The sequence below is a fragment of the Bombus impatiens genome, unplaced genomic scaffold (assembly GCF_000188095.3).
Source record: "Bombus impatiens unplaced genomic scaffold, BIMP_2.2 scf_0102, whole genome shotgun sequence".
NCBI classification, from domain to species: domain Eukaryota; kingdom Metazoa; phylum Arthropoda; class Insecta; order Hymenoptera; family Apidae; genus Bombus; species Bombus impatiens.
Window position 1 is genome coordinate 1801616 of NT_176521.1, and position 19541 is coordinate 1821156.

The 19541-nt window shown below is 31.0% G+C and overlaps 4 protein-coding genes across 7 annotated transcripts; 1 reads left to right on the forward strand and 3 right to left on the reverse strand.

Annotated features, from left to right (window-relative positions):
- The first annotated feature begins 686 nt into the window (after nucleotides 1–686).
- On the forward strand, nucleotides 687–16554 carry LOC100748240 (ATP-dependent helicase brm). Of its 2 annotated transcripts, XM_033318599.1 has the most exons (11): nucleotides 687–857; nucleotides 11322–11533; nucleotides 11633–11706; nucleotides 11996–12537; nucleotides 12612–12953; nucleotides 13028–13441; nucleotides 13517–13674; nucleotides 13779–15744; nucleotides 15883–16057; nucleotides 16140–16287; nucleotides 16388–16554. In XM_033318599.1, exons 1-10 carry the CDS (start codon nucleotides 855–857, stop codon nucleotides 16274–16276), a joined length of 4023 nt encoding a protein of 1340 aa, XP_033174490.1. In that variant the 5' UTR covers nucleotides 687–854; the 3' UTR covers nucleotides 16277–16287; nucleotides 16388–16554. The 2 variants fall into 2 exon arrangements, with proteins under 2 accessions (XP_033174490.1, XP_003486213.1); XM_003486165.4 differs by having other exon boundaries at nucleotides 16140–16554.
- LOC100748354 (inositol monophosphatase 2-like) lies at nucleotides 1516–5375 on the reverse strand. Its single transcript, XM_003486166.4, has 6 exons — nucleotides 5081–5375; nucleotides 3328–3461; nucleotides 2988–3244; nucleotides 2666–2771; nucleotides 2080–2240; nucleotides 1516–1832 (listed from the first exon to the last, which is right to left on the reverse strand). The coding sequence occupies exons 1-6, from the start codon at nucleotides 5144–5146 to the stop codon at nucleotides 1726–1728; spliced, it is 831 nt and encodes a 276-aa protein (XP_003486214.1). The 5' UTR covers nucleotides 5147–5375; the 3' UTR covers nucleotides 1516–1725.
- Nucleotides 7041–10234, reverse strand: LOC100748475 (inositol monophosphatase 3). Of its 2 annotated transcripts, none has more exons than XM_012395003.3 (7): nucleotides 10082–10234; nucleotides 9192–9325; nucleotides 8778–9040; nucleotides 8426–8534; nucleotides 8146–8297; nucleotides 7561–7739; nucleotides 7041–7334 (listed from the first exon to the last, which is right to left on the reverse strand). In XM_012395003.3, exons 1-6 carry the CDS (start codon nucleotides 10232–10234, stop codon nucleotides 7612–7614), a joined length of 939 nt encoding a protein of 312 aa, XP_012250426.1. In that variant the 3' UTR covers nucleotides 7041–7334; nucleotides 7561–7611. The 2 variants fall into 2 exon arrangements, with proteins under 2 accessions (XP_012250426.1, XP_024220398.2); XM_024364630.2 differs by having other exon boundaries at nucleotides 7414–7739.
- A 538-nt stretch (nucleotides 16555–17092) lies between the features above and the next one.
- On the reverse strand, nucleotides 17093–19541 carry LOC100748596 (notchless protein homolog 1). Of its 2 annotated transcripts, none has more exons than XM_024364628.2 (7): nucleotides 19086–19541; nucleotides 18599–19009; nucleotides 18290–18529; nucleotides 17958–18211; nucleotides 17646–17883; nucleotides 17350–17520; nucleotides 17093–17275 (listed from the first exon to the last, which is right to left on the reverse strand). In XM_024364628.2, exons 2-7 carry the CDS (start codon nucleotides 18969–18971, stop codon nucleotides 17136–17138), a joined length of 1416 nt encoding a protein of 471 aa, XP_024220396.1. In that variant the 5' UTR covers nucleotides 18972–19009; nucleotides 19086–19541; the 3' UTR covers nucleotides 17093–17135. The 2 variants fall into 2 exon arrangements, with proteins under 2 accessions (XP_024220396.1, XP_003486216.1); XM_003486168.4 differs by having other exon boundaries at nucleotides 17102–17275; nucleotides 17350–17571; nucleotides 19086–19540.

Consider the following 19541-nt stretch of genomic DNA (forward strand, 5'->3'; position numbering starts at 1 on the left):
ATATATCTATATTTTTTTTAAATCTGCATTTATTCTAATAAAATATGAAATCAAGGGCGTTTTAAAGTACACTAGTTTGAATTTCCCTAAACATAAAAATCTAATTGTTAATGTTTTACAGAATATAAAAGCAATGTGATTATTGAGAGACTTTTTAAGATAATTATGAAAAGATAACATATTGATGTCCTGCAGTCTATCGTTTCATTTTATTCAACGTTTTTAAATACAGCACTGCCTTACTAACTAGCCGCGTATCAATACCACATCTATTTAATATGGGAGACCCTATAACGGAAAGCAATAAGTAAATAAATTTGATAGTCCACATAAAAACAATTAAATGCTGCCTCGAAACTAGCACAATAAAAAAAGTATATGTAACGCTGAAATTTCAATCTATGAAAGCACCTCCAAAAAATGAGGAGGGAATTAGCGATGGTTAAGAAAGCTGAAGCTGTCAATTAAAATTTTTGATTTCAACAAATTATGTTAAATTTATTAAAAGAAGAGAAATAATTCAACTCGTGGCAAATATACAAATACATTTGTCAATTATATAGCAAATATAAGTTTATAGTAATTTTAAAAATTTAAAATACATAGAGGTAGAAAGTATTTTTGAATAAACCGTCACGATTTCCAATGTACTAATGGATATAAATTATGATACGGATCGACATTATGCGGACAGGTGAGGTATAATAACCACAAGAAAATGGCCGATAGTATGTGTTCATTGGTTGTATCGATTGTGGTTAAAGTTAGTGCAAAGTGTAATTAATTTAGTCATTGTAAAGGGTTGAACATATAGTTGAAGTGAAATTTGTTTTTATAACAAAGCATATTTCGTAATGGTATGTACAAATACGAATATTCTCAATGTACATAAAGGTTTTATAGTAAGATAGAATTTCCAAGTTTAATTAAAAATGAAGATGAGTTGTATATTTTTATGATAATTATATTTTTATATTTGGATTTACTATAATATCAGCACAAACAAAATACGTATTACTAATACTTTGTTATATTTATATTAATGTAAACCTACAACTAAGAGAAGAAATTTTAATTGACTATATTCTATACTAGGTTAGGTGATAAGGATATATATACACATATATTAGATATATAAAGAAATTATGGAAAATTTTTACATGTATTAAACTAGTCCTTGAAACTTCATTAAAAATATCATAGACTAAGAATTAAGTCTAAGTACACATGAAAAAATGTGTAGTATTGTAAATACTCATGTTTCAGTAAAGGTTTCCATATTTTGCATTTCCAAAGAAAATTATTCTAATTTTTATTAAAATTTTCAAACTCTCTTGTGTCAATCTTTTTCGATGAATGTTTTGTAAAATTTGTATAATACATATTGTACTTAAAAATGTGCAGAACACATGAAGTAAGCAAAATGTACATTGTTAATAATACACAGAAAACATTCTACAATTGAAAAATGATATAAATTTTTATTTAGGTCATATTTTATTATGAATTGCTTTATACAAATATGCAGTTGCATAAACATCTGCAGTCTATTTATTACGTATTTCAATTCTGAGATATAAATCACTTTTTCTCTGAATATTTTTGTTCCTTATATATTATTCTATACACCCAATTCTTACATTATAGTCTATATATTAAAGGTCAGATATAACTAATAGGAACTACTCTTGTTATAATTATGATGAAAATTACTTATTAGTTTCTTTATTTTGCTCTTTGATCAGCTTCGTGAATAAGTTTGACCAATTTATCGGCAATCTTCTCATTGCATGCTCCAATTGCACGTGGTTGCATGATGTTAATCTTTTCACCTGTAACATGTATTGCTATTTTTATACTATATATGTCTTAAATGTAAGTCAATACTAAATTTTATGTGTAGAATGAAATTTTAGAAAACTTTATATAACAAGTTTTTAATTGTCAATTGTCGGTCATTCTAATTTTTTAAATATAATTATAGTATATTTGTTTACATATATCATATTACATATCATATTACATATTACAATTATGAAAAAGTACTGAGAAAAGGTATGTGTATAAACAGTTATTTACCTGTTTCACGATCAACAACGACACCACCTGCTTCGGAAATAATTAACGATGCCGCAGCAATATCCCACGTGGAGATACCTGGCCCCTCGATATAATAAGCCTCGACAGTTCCCATTGCGACATAACACAATGTCAATGCCGCTACACCAAGTGTGCGAATGCTATAAAAAGAAATACCTAAATTTAGATAAAAAGTGACTGCATATGTAGAAATGCAAATACAGCAATAGGAACTAGAAATTTACTGTTGTTTGACAAACTTCGGTATAAGACATCGTAACTTGACTAGAACATGCATAAGCATGTAATGTACGTAAAATAAAAGTAAAATTGAAGTAGTCTGATTTTCTACCTGAATTCGGATTAATGAAATATATGTATATTTATTTATATGTAAAATTTTTTCTAACAAAGACTTTATGTAAGTCGACTATGTCTTTATGATAGAGTTTTGAAAAGTACACTCCTGGTATCCAGGGTTCATTCGGCATGAAAATAACAAATATAAAGATATGAAATACACAGATACAATTTATTAAGTAATTTTGAATTAAAAAAAAAATGATAGGATATTTGAGTACCTTACCCTTGAGCTTCTAAAGCGATTGTTCTCATTCTTTCGATAGTCTTTTCCCTCATGTGATGCACTTTTATGAAACCACTTTCCATGCAAACCAAAGCTTTCGACAAATCTGTCAACACATCGAACATTTCTAATATCGAAGAATAAGGATTTAAAAACACATACAGAATAATATTTATTTTTTCTATACGGAATTCACCGTTTTATTCGGTCGAAAAATGATTCCTTTTGGTATGTAAAGACACATTAAAGCAGCAAATCTTTTGCGAAAATTTATTAACTTTGTCTATTAACTTAGACTTCGTAAATCAAAATTGTAATTTACCTTGAACATTAGAGACCTTTATAGGTTTGTTGTTTAAAAATGCGCCGCGACCCTTCCTCGCTGTGAATAGTTGTTCAAGAACAGGGTTGTAAACGATGCCAATCACCATTTCTTTATTAATCGCCAAACCGATTACGACACAAGTGAGAGGGAGACCATGAATAAAGTTGGTAGTACCATCGATCGGATCAATGATCCACGTCGGATCATCCGTCAACTCTGGAAGATCTTTTCCAGTCGATTCTTCACCGATAAATCTGTCACCAAATTTTTCATACATTTTTCTCCCCCAAAAATTTTTATAAAGTTTATAAAGTGAATTTTAAATAAATATATTTACCTGTGGCCTGGAAACTTCGATTTTAGTTGACCAATGACCACCTCCTCTATCTTTCGATCGTATTCTGTTACCAAGTCCCAATTATCTTGCTTCTCATCGACATTTTTTGCGCCATTGATAGCTGCCTTGAGTATCTTTAATAGAAAATTGTAAAAATTAATAATTTGAAATATTGTTGAACCTTTTTTTTTTTAGAATTTTATTACAGCGAAAAATATCGTAAGCAAAAATTAAATGGTTTCAAGGAAAGCATAATTTCGTACAATACGTAGGCATAATATTAATGAGTATATATAATATTTGTACTAACTTATGTAATTTAATTATGATCGCTAATGACTATTAGTCGATGCCATAATAAATAAATAGATAATAACAATAATAATAATTTCGTAGAATTAGTTTATGTGAAGTTGCACGAAAAAACAGTTTCCGATAACTTTATTGATAATACCTCACGATATTTTCTTATTAAAATATTTCCTAGATCAATAATATTTTGTTTTTACGTGTCATCTTTTATTATAAGCTTAACATTAACTGATATGAACATTTTACGTATTTCTAATAACCGATAATTTCTAGAGATATTTAAGTTCAAATTATTTATTTCACTAACTTGAAATTTTTCTTTTCTCTTGCAAAAGTTTCGCTAATCATTGAAAAAACACTTCTGATTAGGACATTTGAAAAGATCTATACAACAAGAAATGAATATGCGTCACTTCGATTCATCGTATTTCCCCAACTCTATAAATAATGAATTCTACTTTTCCTATTGCTTATTTTTCCATGTATCAAGTAGTTAAGATCGTATTTCCGGCATACCGTATATTATTACTATCGTTTTTAATAACGATTAATTTTAGCATTTCAAATAGTTAGAAAACCATAATTTTTGATGTAACATAAGTGCAAAGATATAATTCGTTAAAATTTTTATATCAATTAGCTTGGAAACGAAATGTTTGATGAAGTAATCGTCTAATAGTCTAATTGATGCAGTTAATGTAATATACGCCCACGAATCTCGTTACCATTAAACCATTCATATTACGTAAAAGTTTGATAGGAATCGATAATCACAACATCTTTTAATTCCTTAAATGATGCCTATTCATCATGTTTGAATTAAACATTAGCGTATTATTTGAATGTTTCATACTTCTTTACACTTTGTTTTATTTTATTCAAATAATAAAACTAATCTATTCTTGTTCAATTCTTAATCAATTTCTTCCGACCTCGATAACTTTTTATGTAAAGTATTTTAACGATTAGTAATTTAACAAGAATGACTTATTGACTTTTTCCATAATTAGAGAAACAATATTGGGACTATGCAAAAAACTCTTAAATTTTCTAATTCTTTAAATTTCTGATAAATGAAGAAACAAATAATCTACTGAAATTTATTCCTAAATTAATATTACTTTTATATTTACCAATTCTAATCGCGTCATAGATAATCCACAAGAATTTAAATTAAAGTATTTCATTTTAAGTGAGAAATACCGTCAATGTCATTTATTAGAATTTTAGAATATAGAATGCAAATAAAAATCAGTAACATAATCTAAAACTAATTCAACTTATTGTAGTGACCATCTACAACTCAGCGACGCCAAACGAAAATTAAAATTCAACCAATGATCCGTGTCTTATCATCGCATGCCACCCAATAGTAGAAAGGTGAATGCTTATACACCCTTTATTTCTTACGGACATTATACATATATGTATGCGTGCTTACTTGTGCGGCATCATGAGTCAACTTGATTGCGAACTCGTAGTACACATCTTCCGCGTAGCGTGCCATCTCTTCAGATTTTCCCAGTGAACAGCGAACACGAGATCCTTGACGTGAAAACGTATCAACAGGTACTGCGTTAGGTGCAACAGCACCGCGTACTTTTTATTCGTACCGACTTAGAACGTGTCATAAAAAAACCGATTCAAGGATGACTCGATCTGTCGTTTAGTTCTTCCCCGTGTTGCAACTGTATGATTTCGGAGTTATGTTTTTCCACATTTTGGACGTAAATACACATTCCTTCAAATTGTGTTACGAGATAGTAACGTTTACACTGCGATTTTGTGCTTTAATCATGTGATTAATTTAGTAAATAACTGTCTGCATAAAAATCCGTTACGGCTCCAACTTAGAGTGGCTTTTACGATTCATTCGAGATAAAATCTCAAAATAGGATTTTAATGACAATATTCAGAGACTGACTTTTACTGTTAATAATCTTTCCCTTTTCCTTCTTTATCTTTCTTAATACATCATAATTGCCTACATTATTTAAATATCGTGTTTGTAATTTCAATGACTAGCTTTCTTCAAACATGTACCGATTAATTATTTGGCGATGTATATAGTATTCGCGTAGTATTTGCAAATTCGTTGGAAACATACGTATAAGAAATAAATATAGAATTTTCTAAAGAAAATAATTTAATTTTACAATATTTCCTGAATATTATTACGTAATAATTCGAGCGGATTTTTAAATTTTCCGTGTAAGAAGTGATTCACTTTATTCTGTAATTTCTGTGCATTATTACAATGATTTGCACCGGGTCTCATTACTTATGGAAATATCGTATTCCCAGATACCGTTTCGTACACTGAGACTATTGTGGGAGAGCAAAGATTATTATCAAATGTAGTTGGTGATGGTTTTACTGCAACAACACAACGAACGCATAAAAGTATATTGTAAAAGACTGTGCCAAGGTAAATTACCGAGACTCGATCACCCTTTCACACTATGCTGATCAAATTTACTAAACATGTATGTAAAGTACCGTCCTCGAATTTTTACGTCCCGAACTTGTTTTTGTGTCAAGACATCAAAAAAAACTTTTAATACTTTAAAAAATCTTCAATATAATTTCACTAATTTAGTAATCCTTGCACATTTTCAAACTTAACAAATTTTTTAACAGAGAAATGATACAGGGGATATAATAAAATTAAATATATTATCGTTTAATTGTTTCATAGCTTATTACACACTATCTTGATTTAAATGTGAAGTTTCAGCCATTGATAATGTTCGATTTTTAATACGAATGTAACATCTGTTATGTGCGAATGTACGCTCAATACCTGGAAGTATGTCACCTGTTACATCCTTGAGATTTTCAGATCGTTTTATTGTTTAATATCCTATTTTTTCTTTTCAACTAGTATTTTTTACCAGATACAATCTATTTCCTTTCTAAATTATATATAAAGCATAACCATATCTTTAGACGATTTCCAATAAAAACACGATCCTTCATTGTTGTTCGTTGCACAAGATTCACACATTTTTATTCAGTTTTTGCTTGTAATATTTATTCGACCATGAATTTTTCCAGCCATAATTTGAAATGTCTATGAATCACTATACTTCCTTGACCAACCTTCGGCTACTCTTTTCCGTATCTGTAGCTATCTGGCAAGTAATGTTCCATTCCAAACAGGATACGTATGCAGAGACTTCACTTGGTCTACAATTGTTCCGTATCTTTTCACAGATCTTATTAACACATTAACATATTAACATATTTCCAATTATAGTTTAATAATTATTTAATTTTCTGAAATCTATATCTCATAGAATTTTTATTTGACGAGAATGGAACTTTGAGTGAACATTTGGAAAATAAAAAGAGTGAATGTTTAATATGTATCTTTTGTTTAGTAATTTCATAAACATATATCAAATTTCCATAATATTTTTATTAGATAATATTTGAACATTTTGCTCACCAACGTTACTTTTGTAGTTTGAATAAATCATTTGTATGGTACTTACTCATAGGTCGATCAAATTCTTAACAATCATTATCTAGGTTCTCTTATGAATCATTCGAATTTTTTAGATTACATTCCCTTATTTTATTTTTTAGGATCAATTAAAGTATACTCGGTTGGTTAGAATTTTCACAGCTCTTGTTTGCGACTCTTGTAAGCTCCATGAATCATGTTATTTACCTTTGTCTCTCAATACTCCCTATTAACCAAATTAATATTATTTAATTAAGATAATATAGATAAATAATATCATAAATGTCTTATTCGTAGAATCTTACAAATAAATCTTGACATTCTTCTTTTAAGCAGTGCATTGCTTTCACGTTATTTTACTTTTGAAAATTATCCTGTTCTTTCAATTAGAAGAAGAGGTATCAATGGTTAAACAAAATTATTAAGAATATAATAATACTTTTATTCAGTACATAATAATTAGAATATATAATAATCGAGCTGATTCTCCATTTAGAATTTGATCACGTCCTGGTCAATCTCTTCCTCATTATTTTCAGATCAGTATCAGTGATCAGTTGCTTTATTTCCATTGCTAGTGTTTCATTTGCTGCAGCAATTGTTTTTGGTTTCATCACATTATATTCCTCGTCTGCAAGAAGTTTAGTTCTGTTATTTATGCAATCGAATTTCAAATTATTCAATGATAAAGATAAAAAGATATTTAAATATTTTCACATTCGCCGATTCATATCAAATTATGTATATTAAACTAAATATAATAAATATGATCAGTGTATATTACTTTTAGAAATATTAAATATTTAATATTAATTTAGAAATATAAAATATAAAATTAAGGATTAAAATATTAAAATATCAAAGCGTAGAGTGTTCCTCGGAATATTGTAACATTTGGATCCGAAACGCAGTTACTGTAATCCAAGAAATGAATACAAAGAAAATATTAAAGTATCGTAGTATAACATGAAGCAGTCGTTCTTTTAAATTTAAAAAAAAAAGGTTCTTCCTTTCTCTTACCCATTTTATTAACGCACCTTTAGTGTCAATTACCGTGCCACCTGCTTCACAAATAATCAGCACTCCCGCTGCTACGTCCCAAGGTTGAAGATGATCCATTTGAAAGCAGTCTATCGCGCCTTTTGCTACGTATGCTAGAGCCATCGCAGCTGATCCCAAAAATCTAATTCTAGACATCCAGTTACGTAAAATAATTTTACCATTACTTCTATTCCTCTTTATTTCATTCTTTATCAGTCACTCTTCAATTCTCTTTCAATTTTCTAATTATACTTCTTAATTCAAATGAACACTCACCCTTGTGAAGCATTAAGAAGAGCTTCGAATCTTCCCCATCTGATATCTCGGTTTTTTGAAGCAATGCGAAGCGAGAATAACTCGAGCTCTATCAAAGACTTTCTTAGTTCTGTAAAAGATAACCGGCATGAAAGTTAGATTAATCGTTACAATTCTCGAACGAAATTATTCTTTCTATCTTTATACTCCACGAATAATGACTATCGCCACTTAAGTTGATAATGAAGCTATTTCTCATACAAACTGGAAATTTTTCTATTATTAAAAAATTGAAAACTATCTTGAATTGTTTTTATAGATCTTTTATAGATATGGAAACGACTTCTTTTTCAAGCGTTTAAAGTACCATTACCAGTATTGCGTGAAGTTTTAATAGGTTTGTCGTTTAGAAATGCGCCGTGTCCTTTAATCGCGGTATACAGTTCTGAAGTGATTGGATTATAAATAATTCCTACTACGATTTTCTTGCAAACTGCTAGGGCGACGGAAATACAGGTGTTCGGATTTGCATTTATATAATTTATAGTTCCATCTATGGGATCTATAAGCCACGTAGGTTTGTCTGTTAACACTGGCGCATTTTTAACGCTAGCCGTAGTCTCTTCTCCAATGAATCTGTTTCAAAAAATATTTCTATCGTAAAAAAAATATTTTTAAATAAATATTAATATTTTGTTTCGGCAATCCGGTTATATGCGACCATATTTAATTCGCGTGATTCTGATTAAATTAATATCTGTTTAATTGATTAGCGTTGATTACTCACTCATGATCTGGAAATTTTTCTTTCAGACTTTTGATCAATATATCTTCAATTTTTTTATCATAATCTGTAACAAGGTCCCATTCATGAGCTTTACTTTCTACAATTTTCTCTCCTTCAAAACCGCATTTAAATACCTAAAGAAAAAGCGGAATACAGATAAAAATTATCTGATAGGTGTTGGCTCAATGATAAGTAAAGACAAATCATTCCTTTAACTATAATAGCTACTTAATTTTTTTGTACTCAAGTTGGTCGATGTTATGTTGGATAATTGATTTAATAATTCTTCGAGAAATTTATTTTATTGCTCTTTAAAATATTGATTGGTTAAATTTTGCAAATTCTTAAAGGATCAATTTTAATCATTTTTATTCGAATGTTTCGTCAAAAAGATATAAAACTTGAGAGGAATTCCGAATTTTTGAACGAACGCAAATCTTGTACATATTCCTTTTTAACTCTTTCAAGATAAATTAACATTGGATATGTAGTTACATTTACTAAGTGCATGAAGTAATTCGACCTCTTTTTGAACAGAATTGAAGTTTCATTTATGAATTATGTAACGTGAATTCGAACAAAGTATTTCCATTGTTTAACTAATTATGAAATTGTGTAAATGCAGAGAGAATTTTTCAAAATTTCCTCAGGGTGGGAAAATGACGAATATAAACGAGTAATTTCTAAAAATGCGATAAAAATCGGTATTGTTAGAAAAGGTATAACTCAGTTGTCTCTTAAAATTATCTTTAAACGCATTATCTCATTAGTAAGTTTTTGAAAATTTCTCTTTTCAATGAGAAATAATATATCCAATGTTAGCAATAATATCTACCGTTGCGCTAATATCGATAGAATTTCACCAGAAAAGGAGAATAATTAGCACTCACTTCGCCTGCTTTCAAGATTAACTCTTTGGCAAACTCAAAGTAATTCCTGATGTCCAGCTCGCTCGACATGATCGCCGATCCTGATGCTTTCGACAGAACGACTGATCGATTGAACGCGCGAACCGCGTGTCGGGATCCTCTTATCTTTAACATCAGAGATACAGAATTGTGTAAACGGCATAAGTACTTGAATCTAAACATTCGAAGAGAATTCGCTATCTGAGATACCACATTGTAGTTTTGATTCAACTTGAAAAGTATTGATTTGAAGTTTGTAATGCGATCAGTTAAATCTGTTTTCGAAGCTGAGTTCGTTTAATTACAGTATAAATGTCTGTAATCGAAAGTTAAAAATGTTTCCTCACATTCATATGGCATAACTTTTTTTTTTTAGGATATTCGTTTTTGTTTCTATATGATTAATTTTGCTTTGAGATATAATAACAATATAGTTACAAGTGATAACATATCGCTTATAAACAGTCTACTGCTAATTTTAAAAATCATCGACTATTGCGATTAACATCAATAACATACAGGCTGTTAACTGTTTAGTGTTGCAATCTGACATTTCGCGTGAAATATTTTTGATATTTTATAACTGTAACGCTGGATTGACATATTAAAATCGTAGGTGAATAAATGTAGTATCGTGATATAATATGTTTACAAAGGAATGGACGATACAGATGTTAATTGGACAGAAAAGACGATTGTTGTTCAACCTGAACTATTCACGCCAAACGTACAGAAAGCAGCACAACTAAATGATTAGAATACGACTCGACTTTCACAATAATGCAATCAACACTCTTTCGGCAATGCCACTCGCAAACTCTCCTTCTCGACTCGCACGCTGCTTCTCGACTCCCTCGCTGCTTCTCTCCGGCCGTTGTACCATTCTATTGTCTTTTACTAGGCCCACCGCACACGTGTTCTGCAGACGGTCGTAGCTAGGGTCACGTAGGCCTTTTCTACGAAACTATGCACTTGAAAAGACCCATGACACATTGATGGACCCGACGGCGCCTCGGCTCTCACGACATTGTTTATGGTTCGCCCGATATCTCTTAGGCCTTTCGTTCACGATACTACATAAATATAATAATTTAATCTATAAAATAATTTTTCGTCAAATTGTATCACTAGATATCAGGCCCCAGCTTTAATCTCGATGTTCTTGCATTCTTGAATTACAAGTTCAAGTGATACAGAAAATAATTACTTTCTTTAAAATCAGACTGGTATTGATCAAATTGGTCCCACTGGATCTGGAGGTTCACCTGGTGTCATACAAGAAAATATGAATTCTTTGCAAAAGGCTATTGAGACCATGGAAGAGAAAGGACTTCAAGAAGATCCACGTTATTCTCAGTTACTTGCTTTAAGGGCTCGTCAAAGCAACATGGGAGAGAAACAAGTTTTCACTACACAACAATTACAACAATTGCGGTATGTTATATGAAATATATTAATTAATCGATTATATACGTATAATTAATTGTATCAATTATTTATTAAGATTAATTCTTTATACATAATTATTTACAGGATACAAATAATGGCATACCGATCATTAGCAAGAAATCAACCATTATCGCAGCAACTTGCACTTGCCGTTCAAGGTAAATTAGATAGAAATAATATTATTAGTTTTACGTTCTAGCTAACTATTCTAGTATTTGCATTGTTTTGTTTTGTATTATTTTACATATGAAAGTAATACATTTTTCTTCATGTCCGGGACGCGTACAGTCTTAACTTCAGTTAGATTAGTCGATGCACCCACTTAATGGTTTAATTTATAACTTCATTATATTCTTTCCAACAAGAGTAGATATTCATATTGTGAAAATAGAAAGATAGAGTAGCATAATCTATAATGAGAGTTTGATGTAGAATTAATGTAAATAGGTGGAGCATCTCCCTCTTTAGGTGTGGGACAACGTACCCCTGTGGATCCATCTCAAGGACCTGTTTCTACAGCTCCACAAATCTCTGGTTCGAACTTAATTGGTCCAGCAATTTTTCCAAAAGCAAGTTGTCAGACACCACAACTTCCTCCTCAACCATATGTTAAAGCTAACAAAGTGACAACTGTTGCAAAACCAGTTGGTTTAGACCCGTTACTGATTTTACAAGAACGTGAAAACAGTGTTGCAACACGCATAGCATTACGAATGGAACAATTGAACAGTTTGCCAACCAACATGCCAGAAGATCTTCGTATCCAAGTTCAAATAGAACTACGGATGCTTAGAGTATTAAATTTTCAAAGACAATTACGATCAGAGATTTTAGCGTGCACTCGAAAGGATACTACTTTAGAAAGTGCAGTGAATGTAAAGGCTTATAAACGTACGAAAAGACAAGGTCTTCGAGAAGCTAGAGCTACCGAAAAACTCGAAAAACAACAAAAATTGGAGGCTGAACGTAAGCGCAGACAGAAACATCAGGTAATTAAATTTCTAACTTTTCAAAATGCTATTAAATAGAAAATAATATATAATCTTTATTGTTATTTTACCAGGAATTTATTAATTCTGTACTTCAACATGGTAAAGATTTCAAGGAATTTTATCGAAATAATGTGGCCAGATTGGCCAGACTTAACAAAGCTGTTCTCAATTATCATGCAAATGCTGAAAGAGAGCAGAAGAAAGAACAAGAGCGTATCGAGAAAGAACGTATGAGACGTCTAATGGCAGAAGACGAAGAAGGTTACAGAAAACTGATTGATCAAAAGAAAGACAAACGATTAGCATTTCTATTGTCACAGACAGATGAATATATCGGTAATCTTACTGAGATGGTAAAGCAACATAAGATAGAACAAAAGAAAAAGCAGGTGGAAGCACGGAAGCTTAAGAAGGTACACATATTCTTTACTGCTTTCATTAATCTTTATTAATCAGTTTAATAAATACTGTGTTATCACTTATATAGAAAAAGAAGAAGCAACAAGATGGTGAAGAAGCTGATGATGGAGATGAAGATACTCGTGTTGGAGTGATTGAAATAGCTACTGGCTGCACATTGACTGGCGAAGAAGCTCCACTAATGAGTCAACTTTCAACATTTTTAGAATCCCATCCAGGTTGGGAACCAATTGAATCAGAAAGTGAAGAAGATGGAGATGATGAAGAAGAAGGAAACGAAGGTGAAGAAAAAGGTGAAAAGTCTACTGGCGATTTAGACGAAGAAAAAGTTAAAAAAACGATACAGAAAGCCAAAGTAGAAGATGATGAATACAAAACCGAAGAACAAACATATTATAGTATTGCACACACCGTTCATGAGATAGTAACAGAGCAAGCATCTATCATGGTCAATGGAAAATTGAAAGAATATCAAATAAAGGTTTGATATTAATATGTTTTCAAGCATTCAAAACTGTTTTTACAACATATATCCTAAACTTTCCATCAATTTTAGGGCTTGGAATGGCTAGTTTCATTATTTAACAATAATCTGAACGGTATACTTGCGGATGAAATGGGTCTCGGTAAAACTATTCAAACAATAGCTTTAGTGACTTATCTTATGGAGAAAAAAAAAGTGAATGGCCCATTCCTTATAATTGTTCCTTTATCGTACGTATTACTTTTGTTAAATATCTTAAAATATAAGAAATATAAAAAATAAAAGAAAATTATATTTTTAATATGTTATTCTAACGTTTAATACTTTCTTTTAGAACGTTATCAAATTGGGTGCTTGAATTTGAGAAATGGGCCCCCAGCGTCGTAGTTGTATCATATAAAGGTTCACCAGCTAACAGAAGAGCTATTCAGTCTCAAATGAGAGCTACTAAATTCAACGTTTTACTTACTACATACGAATACGTTATTAAAGACAAAGCGGTCTTAGCAAAATTGCAGTGGAAGTACATGATTATAGATGAAGGACATCGAATGAAAAACCACCATTGTAAGCTAACTCAAGTGCTAAATACTCATTATCTGGCTCCTCATCGACTCTTACTGACAGGAACGCCATTGCAAAATAAATTGCCTGAATTATGGGCATTATTAAATTTCTTACTTCCTTCAATCTTCAAATCTTGCAGTACTTTTGAACAATGGTTCAATGCTCCATTTGCAACCACTGGCGAAAAAGTCGAACTAAATGAAGAAGAAACTATTCTTATTATACGTCGATTACATAAAGTATTACGTCCTTTCTTATTGAGACGTTTAAAAAAAGAAGTTGAGTCACAGTTACCCGACAAAGTAGAATATATTATAAAGTGTGAAATGTCTGGACTGCAAAAGGTTCTCTATAAACACATGCAAAGCAAAGGAGTATTGTTAACTGATGGCTCAGAAAAAGGAAAACAGGGTAAAGGAGGTGCTAAAGCTTTGATGAATACTATTGTGCAGTTAAGAAAATTATGCAATCACCCATTCATGTTTCAAGCTATTGAAGAAAAATACTGCGAGCATGTAGGTACACAAGGATCTGGTATCGTTACTGGTCCCGATTTGTACCGTGCATCTGGAAAATTTGAATTGTTAGATCGTATTCTTCCGAAATTGAAAGTAACAAATCACAGGGTACTATTATTCTGCCAAATGACACAGTTAATGACAATTATGGAAGATTATTTAAATTGGAGAGGATTTAAATATTTACGATTAGATGGCGCTACAAAAGCTGAGGATAGAGGAGGTTTACTAAAAAAATTCAATGATCCTGGTTCTGAATACTTCTTATTTTTGTTATCAACTCGTGCTGGTGGTCTTGGATTAAATTTGCAAGCTGCGGATACCGTTATTATTTTTGATTCTGATTGGAATCCACACCAGGATTTACAAGCACAGGATAGAGCACATAGAATTGGTCAAAAAAATGAAGTACGTGTAATCAGATTGATGACGGTTAATTCGGTTGAAGAAAGAATATTAGCTGCAGCTAAATACAAGTTAAATATGGATGAAAAGATTATACAAGCAGGAATGTTCGATCAGAAGTCCACTGGTTCTGAACGACAACAATTTTTACAAAGCATTTTGCATCAAGATGATGCTGAAGATGAAGAAGAAAATGAAGTACCAGACGATGAAACGGTTAATCAGATGATCGCACGAACAGAAGGTGAATTTGAAATATTCCAAAAATTAGATTTAGAACGAAGAAGGGAAGAAGCAAAGCTAGGTCTAAATAGAAAATCTCGATTATTAGAAGAAGCTGAGTTGCCCGATTGGTTAGTAAAAGATGATGATGAAGTTGAAAAGTGGGCGTCTGAAGAAGAAGAAGATAAATTCCTTGGGCGTGGCTCAAGACAACGAAAAGAAGTTGATTATACTGACAGTTTGACTGAAAGAGAATGGCTAAAAGCAATCGACGAAGATGTTGCTGAATATGAGGAAGAGGAGGAAGACGATAAAAAAAAGAAGAATACGCGGAGGCGAAAGAAAAAGGGCGAGGAAGACAACGAGCTTATGCAAAAGAAACGAAAAAGGATTTTAATTGATCCAAAAATAAAACGAACTTTGAAGAAGTTGCTTATGGCAGTCATTAATTACGCTGATAGCACAGGTAGAATTCTCAGCGAACCGTTTATGAAATTACCATCTAAAAGAGAATTACCGGATTATTATGAAATTATTAAAAAGCCATTAACTATCAATAAATTACTTCAAAAGATTGAAGATGGAAAGGTAAATATATATTATTTCTTATATATTCTCTATTTTGTAATTATTGTAATTATATCTATTCAATTCTATATTCTATATTCAATATCTTCATCAATTCTATATTCAATTATAAAGTTTATTCTATACTTATTATTACAGTACACTGACTTTGACGAGCTTGAAAAAGATTTTATGCAGCTTTGCAAAAACGCACAAATTTATAATGAGGAAGCTTCTCTCATATACGAAGATTCCATTGTTCTACAATCTGTTTTCATGGATGCACGTCAACGAATTGAAGAGGAAAACAATATTTCTGACATAAATGATAAAGGTACTTCTTATTATCGCACTTTAATAACAGAAAATGAAACAATAAGACTAAAATGATTGTATGTGCATGCAATTTTTATAAGATCAAGGTGAAGAAGGATCAGATGCAGATTCTAGTGTTAGAAGAAAAATTAAATTGAAAGAAAAGAAGATTGAAGGTAGAGGAAGTCGGAGAAGAAAAGTCATTAAAAGATACATATCAGACGATGATGACAATTGAAGATTATATATGTACAGTAAAATTTAGTGTTAAGTATTAATACCAATGTACCTCTCGAACTTGATTATTTTTTTATATTGAAACATAAATTGCTATCTTTAATACTTACAGGATTATCCACTTAATTCGGACCCTGCGTTCGCGAGAACATATGAGAATGGCAATGTATGAGCTGTTGTTAGAAGTATAATTAGGCGAGAACACAGCGCCTTCAAACACAATTTTAAACAAAACATTGTAATTACATTTTAGGTAAGCATAATCCAAGATATGAGTTACTAAAAGTGAAAAATTAAGTTACATGTGGCAACAGAATCGGGTGCGTTTGCTTGCTTCGAAGCTTCAGGAGCACGCAGGGACATGAAATAGTCGGGTGAAAACGCGAGGCTCGCTTTCTCACCAATCGTTTTCTCCTTATTGTGACCTCAAATTTATAGTCCATCGGCGATTATCAAACTGGTCTGTGTCCTCGCCTAATTATACTTCTAACAACAGCTCATAGATGGCGAACGACATTTGATTGCAATAATGGATAACTCTGTATATATATATATATCTTATATATATAAAAACTGAGTTGTGGGTAGATTGTAATATTTCATTGTGTACTATGAATGGAACAGTTATGTATGTTGTGGTAAAACATTTAATTTTGCATTACGTTATGTAAGTGTAAATAAAGATATTGAAAAACTAGAAAAAAAAGAAAAAATGGTTCATACACGTAATTTGTAAAGTGTTCATACCGTTTGACTCCCACGAAGTTCATCCTATCAAACCCCTTACGATGAGTGAATGTAATTAAAATAAACAAAATTTCGAAACTGTATATTAAAAAATGTATTGTTCTATACATTATTCAATTCTGCCAAAGTCGCAAAACTTTATCTTTTCCACCAGATGCAACACGCAACCCGTCTGGAGACCAATCCACTGCATAAATTTCATCTGCATGACCAGGTAAATCTTGGCAAAGTTTTTTTGTTTTTAAACTCCATACTAGGATAAAAATGTAAAACAATTTTAATAACAAATTTAGGTCCAAATTAACATATTAGATATAATTTGCTTACGTTTTAAGGTAGAATCTGCGCTACTGCTGACAAGTAAACGGGAATCTGCACTCCATGAGATTGAGTATACAGCTTGCACATGACCTCTTAATGAAGTTATATACTTCCCTGTATTTGATTCCCATAATTTTATAGACTTATCAAATGAAGCAGATGCAATTATGCGACCATCTGGCGAGAATTTCACATCATTAATTAACTGTTGGTGTCCTGTCATTCTTGCTAAAATGAATAATAAAAAAATAAATATTTTTACTTTATGATACTCATTGTACTTATGTAATAATGAATAATACCAATAAATTTCTTTTCCTTTTCTGGTCTCCATAGAAATAATGTAAAATCATCAGAACCAGAAACAAGTAGTTCTTCCCCTACAGATTCGTAACGCTTCTTTGCATATTCTAGGCGATCTTCATTTGTTTCCTTATCTTTTCCAAGATGAAAAGAACCAGTTCTAAGTACATAATCCACATTCAATGCTAAAGTGTTCACCCAATGTGCATGACCTTCTAAAGTCCTACACAAGATTCCCTAAATATATTCAATCAATTTTAATGAAACATTTAATAATTTTACAATGTTCAAAGTATTTTTACAAAACTTACATCTTTAGCTCGCCATACTTTGATAGTCCTATCTTGTGAACCAGAATAAATAAGGCCACTACCACCCCACTTAACACATGTCACACTTTTTGTGTGACCAGATAAAGTACGAATAGTTTGTGAGCGTACTGTGTCCCATATCCTCAGGTCACAATCTTTTGAACCACTAACTAAATACTGGCATTCAGGATTTTTATGATATGGTTCCCAACATAAAGAGGTGATCCACATTTTGTGTCCTAACATTGCTTTTCCTACAAATTTATAAGAGTAAAATGTAAATCATATTACTAATTTATGTTCATTAAAAGTAAACTTCTAATACTACTCGCCTATCTGTGTCCCTGTTTTTGGATTCCATAATAAAATTGTACCATTTTTACATGCAGATGCAAGCTTAGTTCCACATGGAGACCATGATATACATAATACCCAATGTTTATGACCTTCACATGTATACTGTGGAGTTTGCGTATATATATCCCAAAATCTTACTGTTGTATCTCCAGAACCACTAGCTAAATATGTTCCAGCTGGTGAGAAAGCGACTGATATTACAGCCTCTTTATGACCTGAATATAATAAATGCCTTTACTTTATATAATATAAAGTTCTATCATTTTATATAATAAAATATATACCTTCCAATGACCCAGTACACCGTGTAACTGCTCTAACTTTAAAAATTGCTTGTGGCTGATATATAATATCAATTACATCCTCACTAATGCTAAAATTTTCTTTGATACTGTTTTCTAAACTATCTGTGATCTCAATGTTATTTACATAAAAAGCAAAAGGTATTGATTCTTCAGTTTGTAGAAGTGCATTACAAATTTCTTGTAATTTATCAACAGTAATATTTATGGGTAAATCTAGTAAACCTCCCGGTAATATGTCACCCTTATCTGATTTCAAACGTGATAAAATCCGTTTAACATTTTTTATTTCTGCTGAAAAATTTTCATTGTGTTGCTTGGTCTTATCTTCTTCTTCAAGTTTTCTTTTACTCATGTTGAATAAATTATGAGATATTTTTCAGGACAAGCAATCTAAAAATTTGTATAAAACACATGCTTATGTCTTTTTTAAAAATATTTATTGCAAATGATAAATTAAATAACTTACATAAATTGTCACATTTAATTTTCATTACATAAATCAAAAATATTTTAATCACCTTATATACTAGTAAGAAATATGTTTCAAGACAACAAGAATATCAAAAATTTCTTTCAAAATAACTAATTATTTATGTGTAAAAATAATTATTCACGTGGTTAAAATAACTCAAACTAAACCTATAAACTGTGATTTAATACATATAACTACTATAACCTATTCATGTTTGTAAGAGTTGATTAATCAAATTTTTAAAAATGTTGATTCAATTCCTGAATTTGGTGAAAAAGTAATTAATTCTATAAGATATCATTGAACTCTTTTCTCAAATATGTTTTTCGAAATATAATATTGAATTGCTAACTGACCACGTTTAGGGAACAAATCTGACCACTACTCAATTATCGAAGAATTATCACCAGAAATTCTGTTACGAAAGAACCTATACAAAAAATAGGTGAG

Coding starts and splice junctions, on each gene's coding strand:
- LOC100748596 (XM_003486168.4), bottom strand. CDS start 18,971: ATGAGTAAAAGAAAACTTGAAGAAGAAGATAAGACCAAGCAACACAAT. Junction 18,212..18,289: donor AAAAACAGGGACACAGATAG/GCGAGTAGTATT, acceptor ATAAATTTGTAG/GAAAAGCAATGTTAGGACAC. Junction 17,884..17,957: donor AAGTATGGCGAGCTAAAGAT/GTAAGTTTTGTA, acceptor GAATATATTTAG/GGAATCTTGTGTAGGACTTT.
- LOC100748354 (XM_003486166.4), bottom strand. CDS start 5,146: ATGGCACGCTACGCGGAAGATGTGTACTACGAGTTCGCAATCAAGTTG. Junction 2,241..2,665: donor ATCGCTTTAGAAGCTCAAGG/GTAAGGTACTCA, acceptor TTCTTTTTATAG/CATTCGCACACTTGGTGTAG. Junction 1,833..2,079: donor CGTTGTTGATCGTGAAACAG/GTAAATAACTGT, acceptor TACATGTTACAG/GTGAAAAGATTAACATCATG.
- LOC100748475 (XM_012395003.3), bottom strand. CDS start 10,234: ATGTTAAAGATAAGAGGATCCCGACACGCGGTTCGCGCGTTCAATCGA. Junction 9,326..10,081: donor TAATCTTGAAAGCAGGCGAA/GTGAGTGCTAAT, acceptor CTTTTTCTTTAG/GTATTTAAATGCGGTTTTGA. Junction 8,535..8,777: donor TAAAACTTCACGCAATACTG/GTAATGGTACTT, acceptor TATCTTTTACAG/AACTAAGAAAGTCTTTGATA.
- LOC100748240 (XM_003486165.4), top strand. Junction 11,534..11,632: donor CAACAATTACAACAATTGCG/GTATGTTATATG, acceptor AATTATTTACAG/GATACAAATAATGGCATACC. Junction 11,707..11,995: donor ACTTGCACTTGCCGTTCAAG/GTAAATTAGATA, acceptor TAATGTAAATAG/GTGGAGCATCTCCCTCTTTA.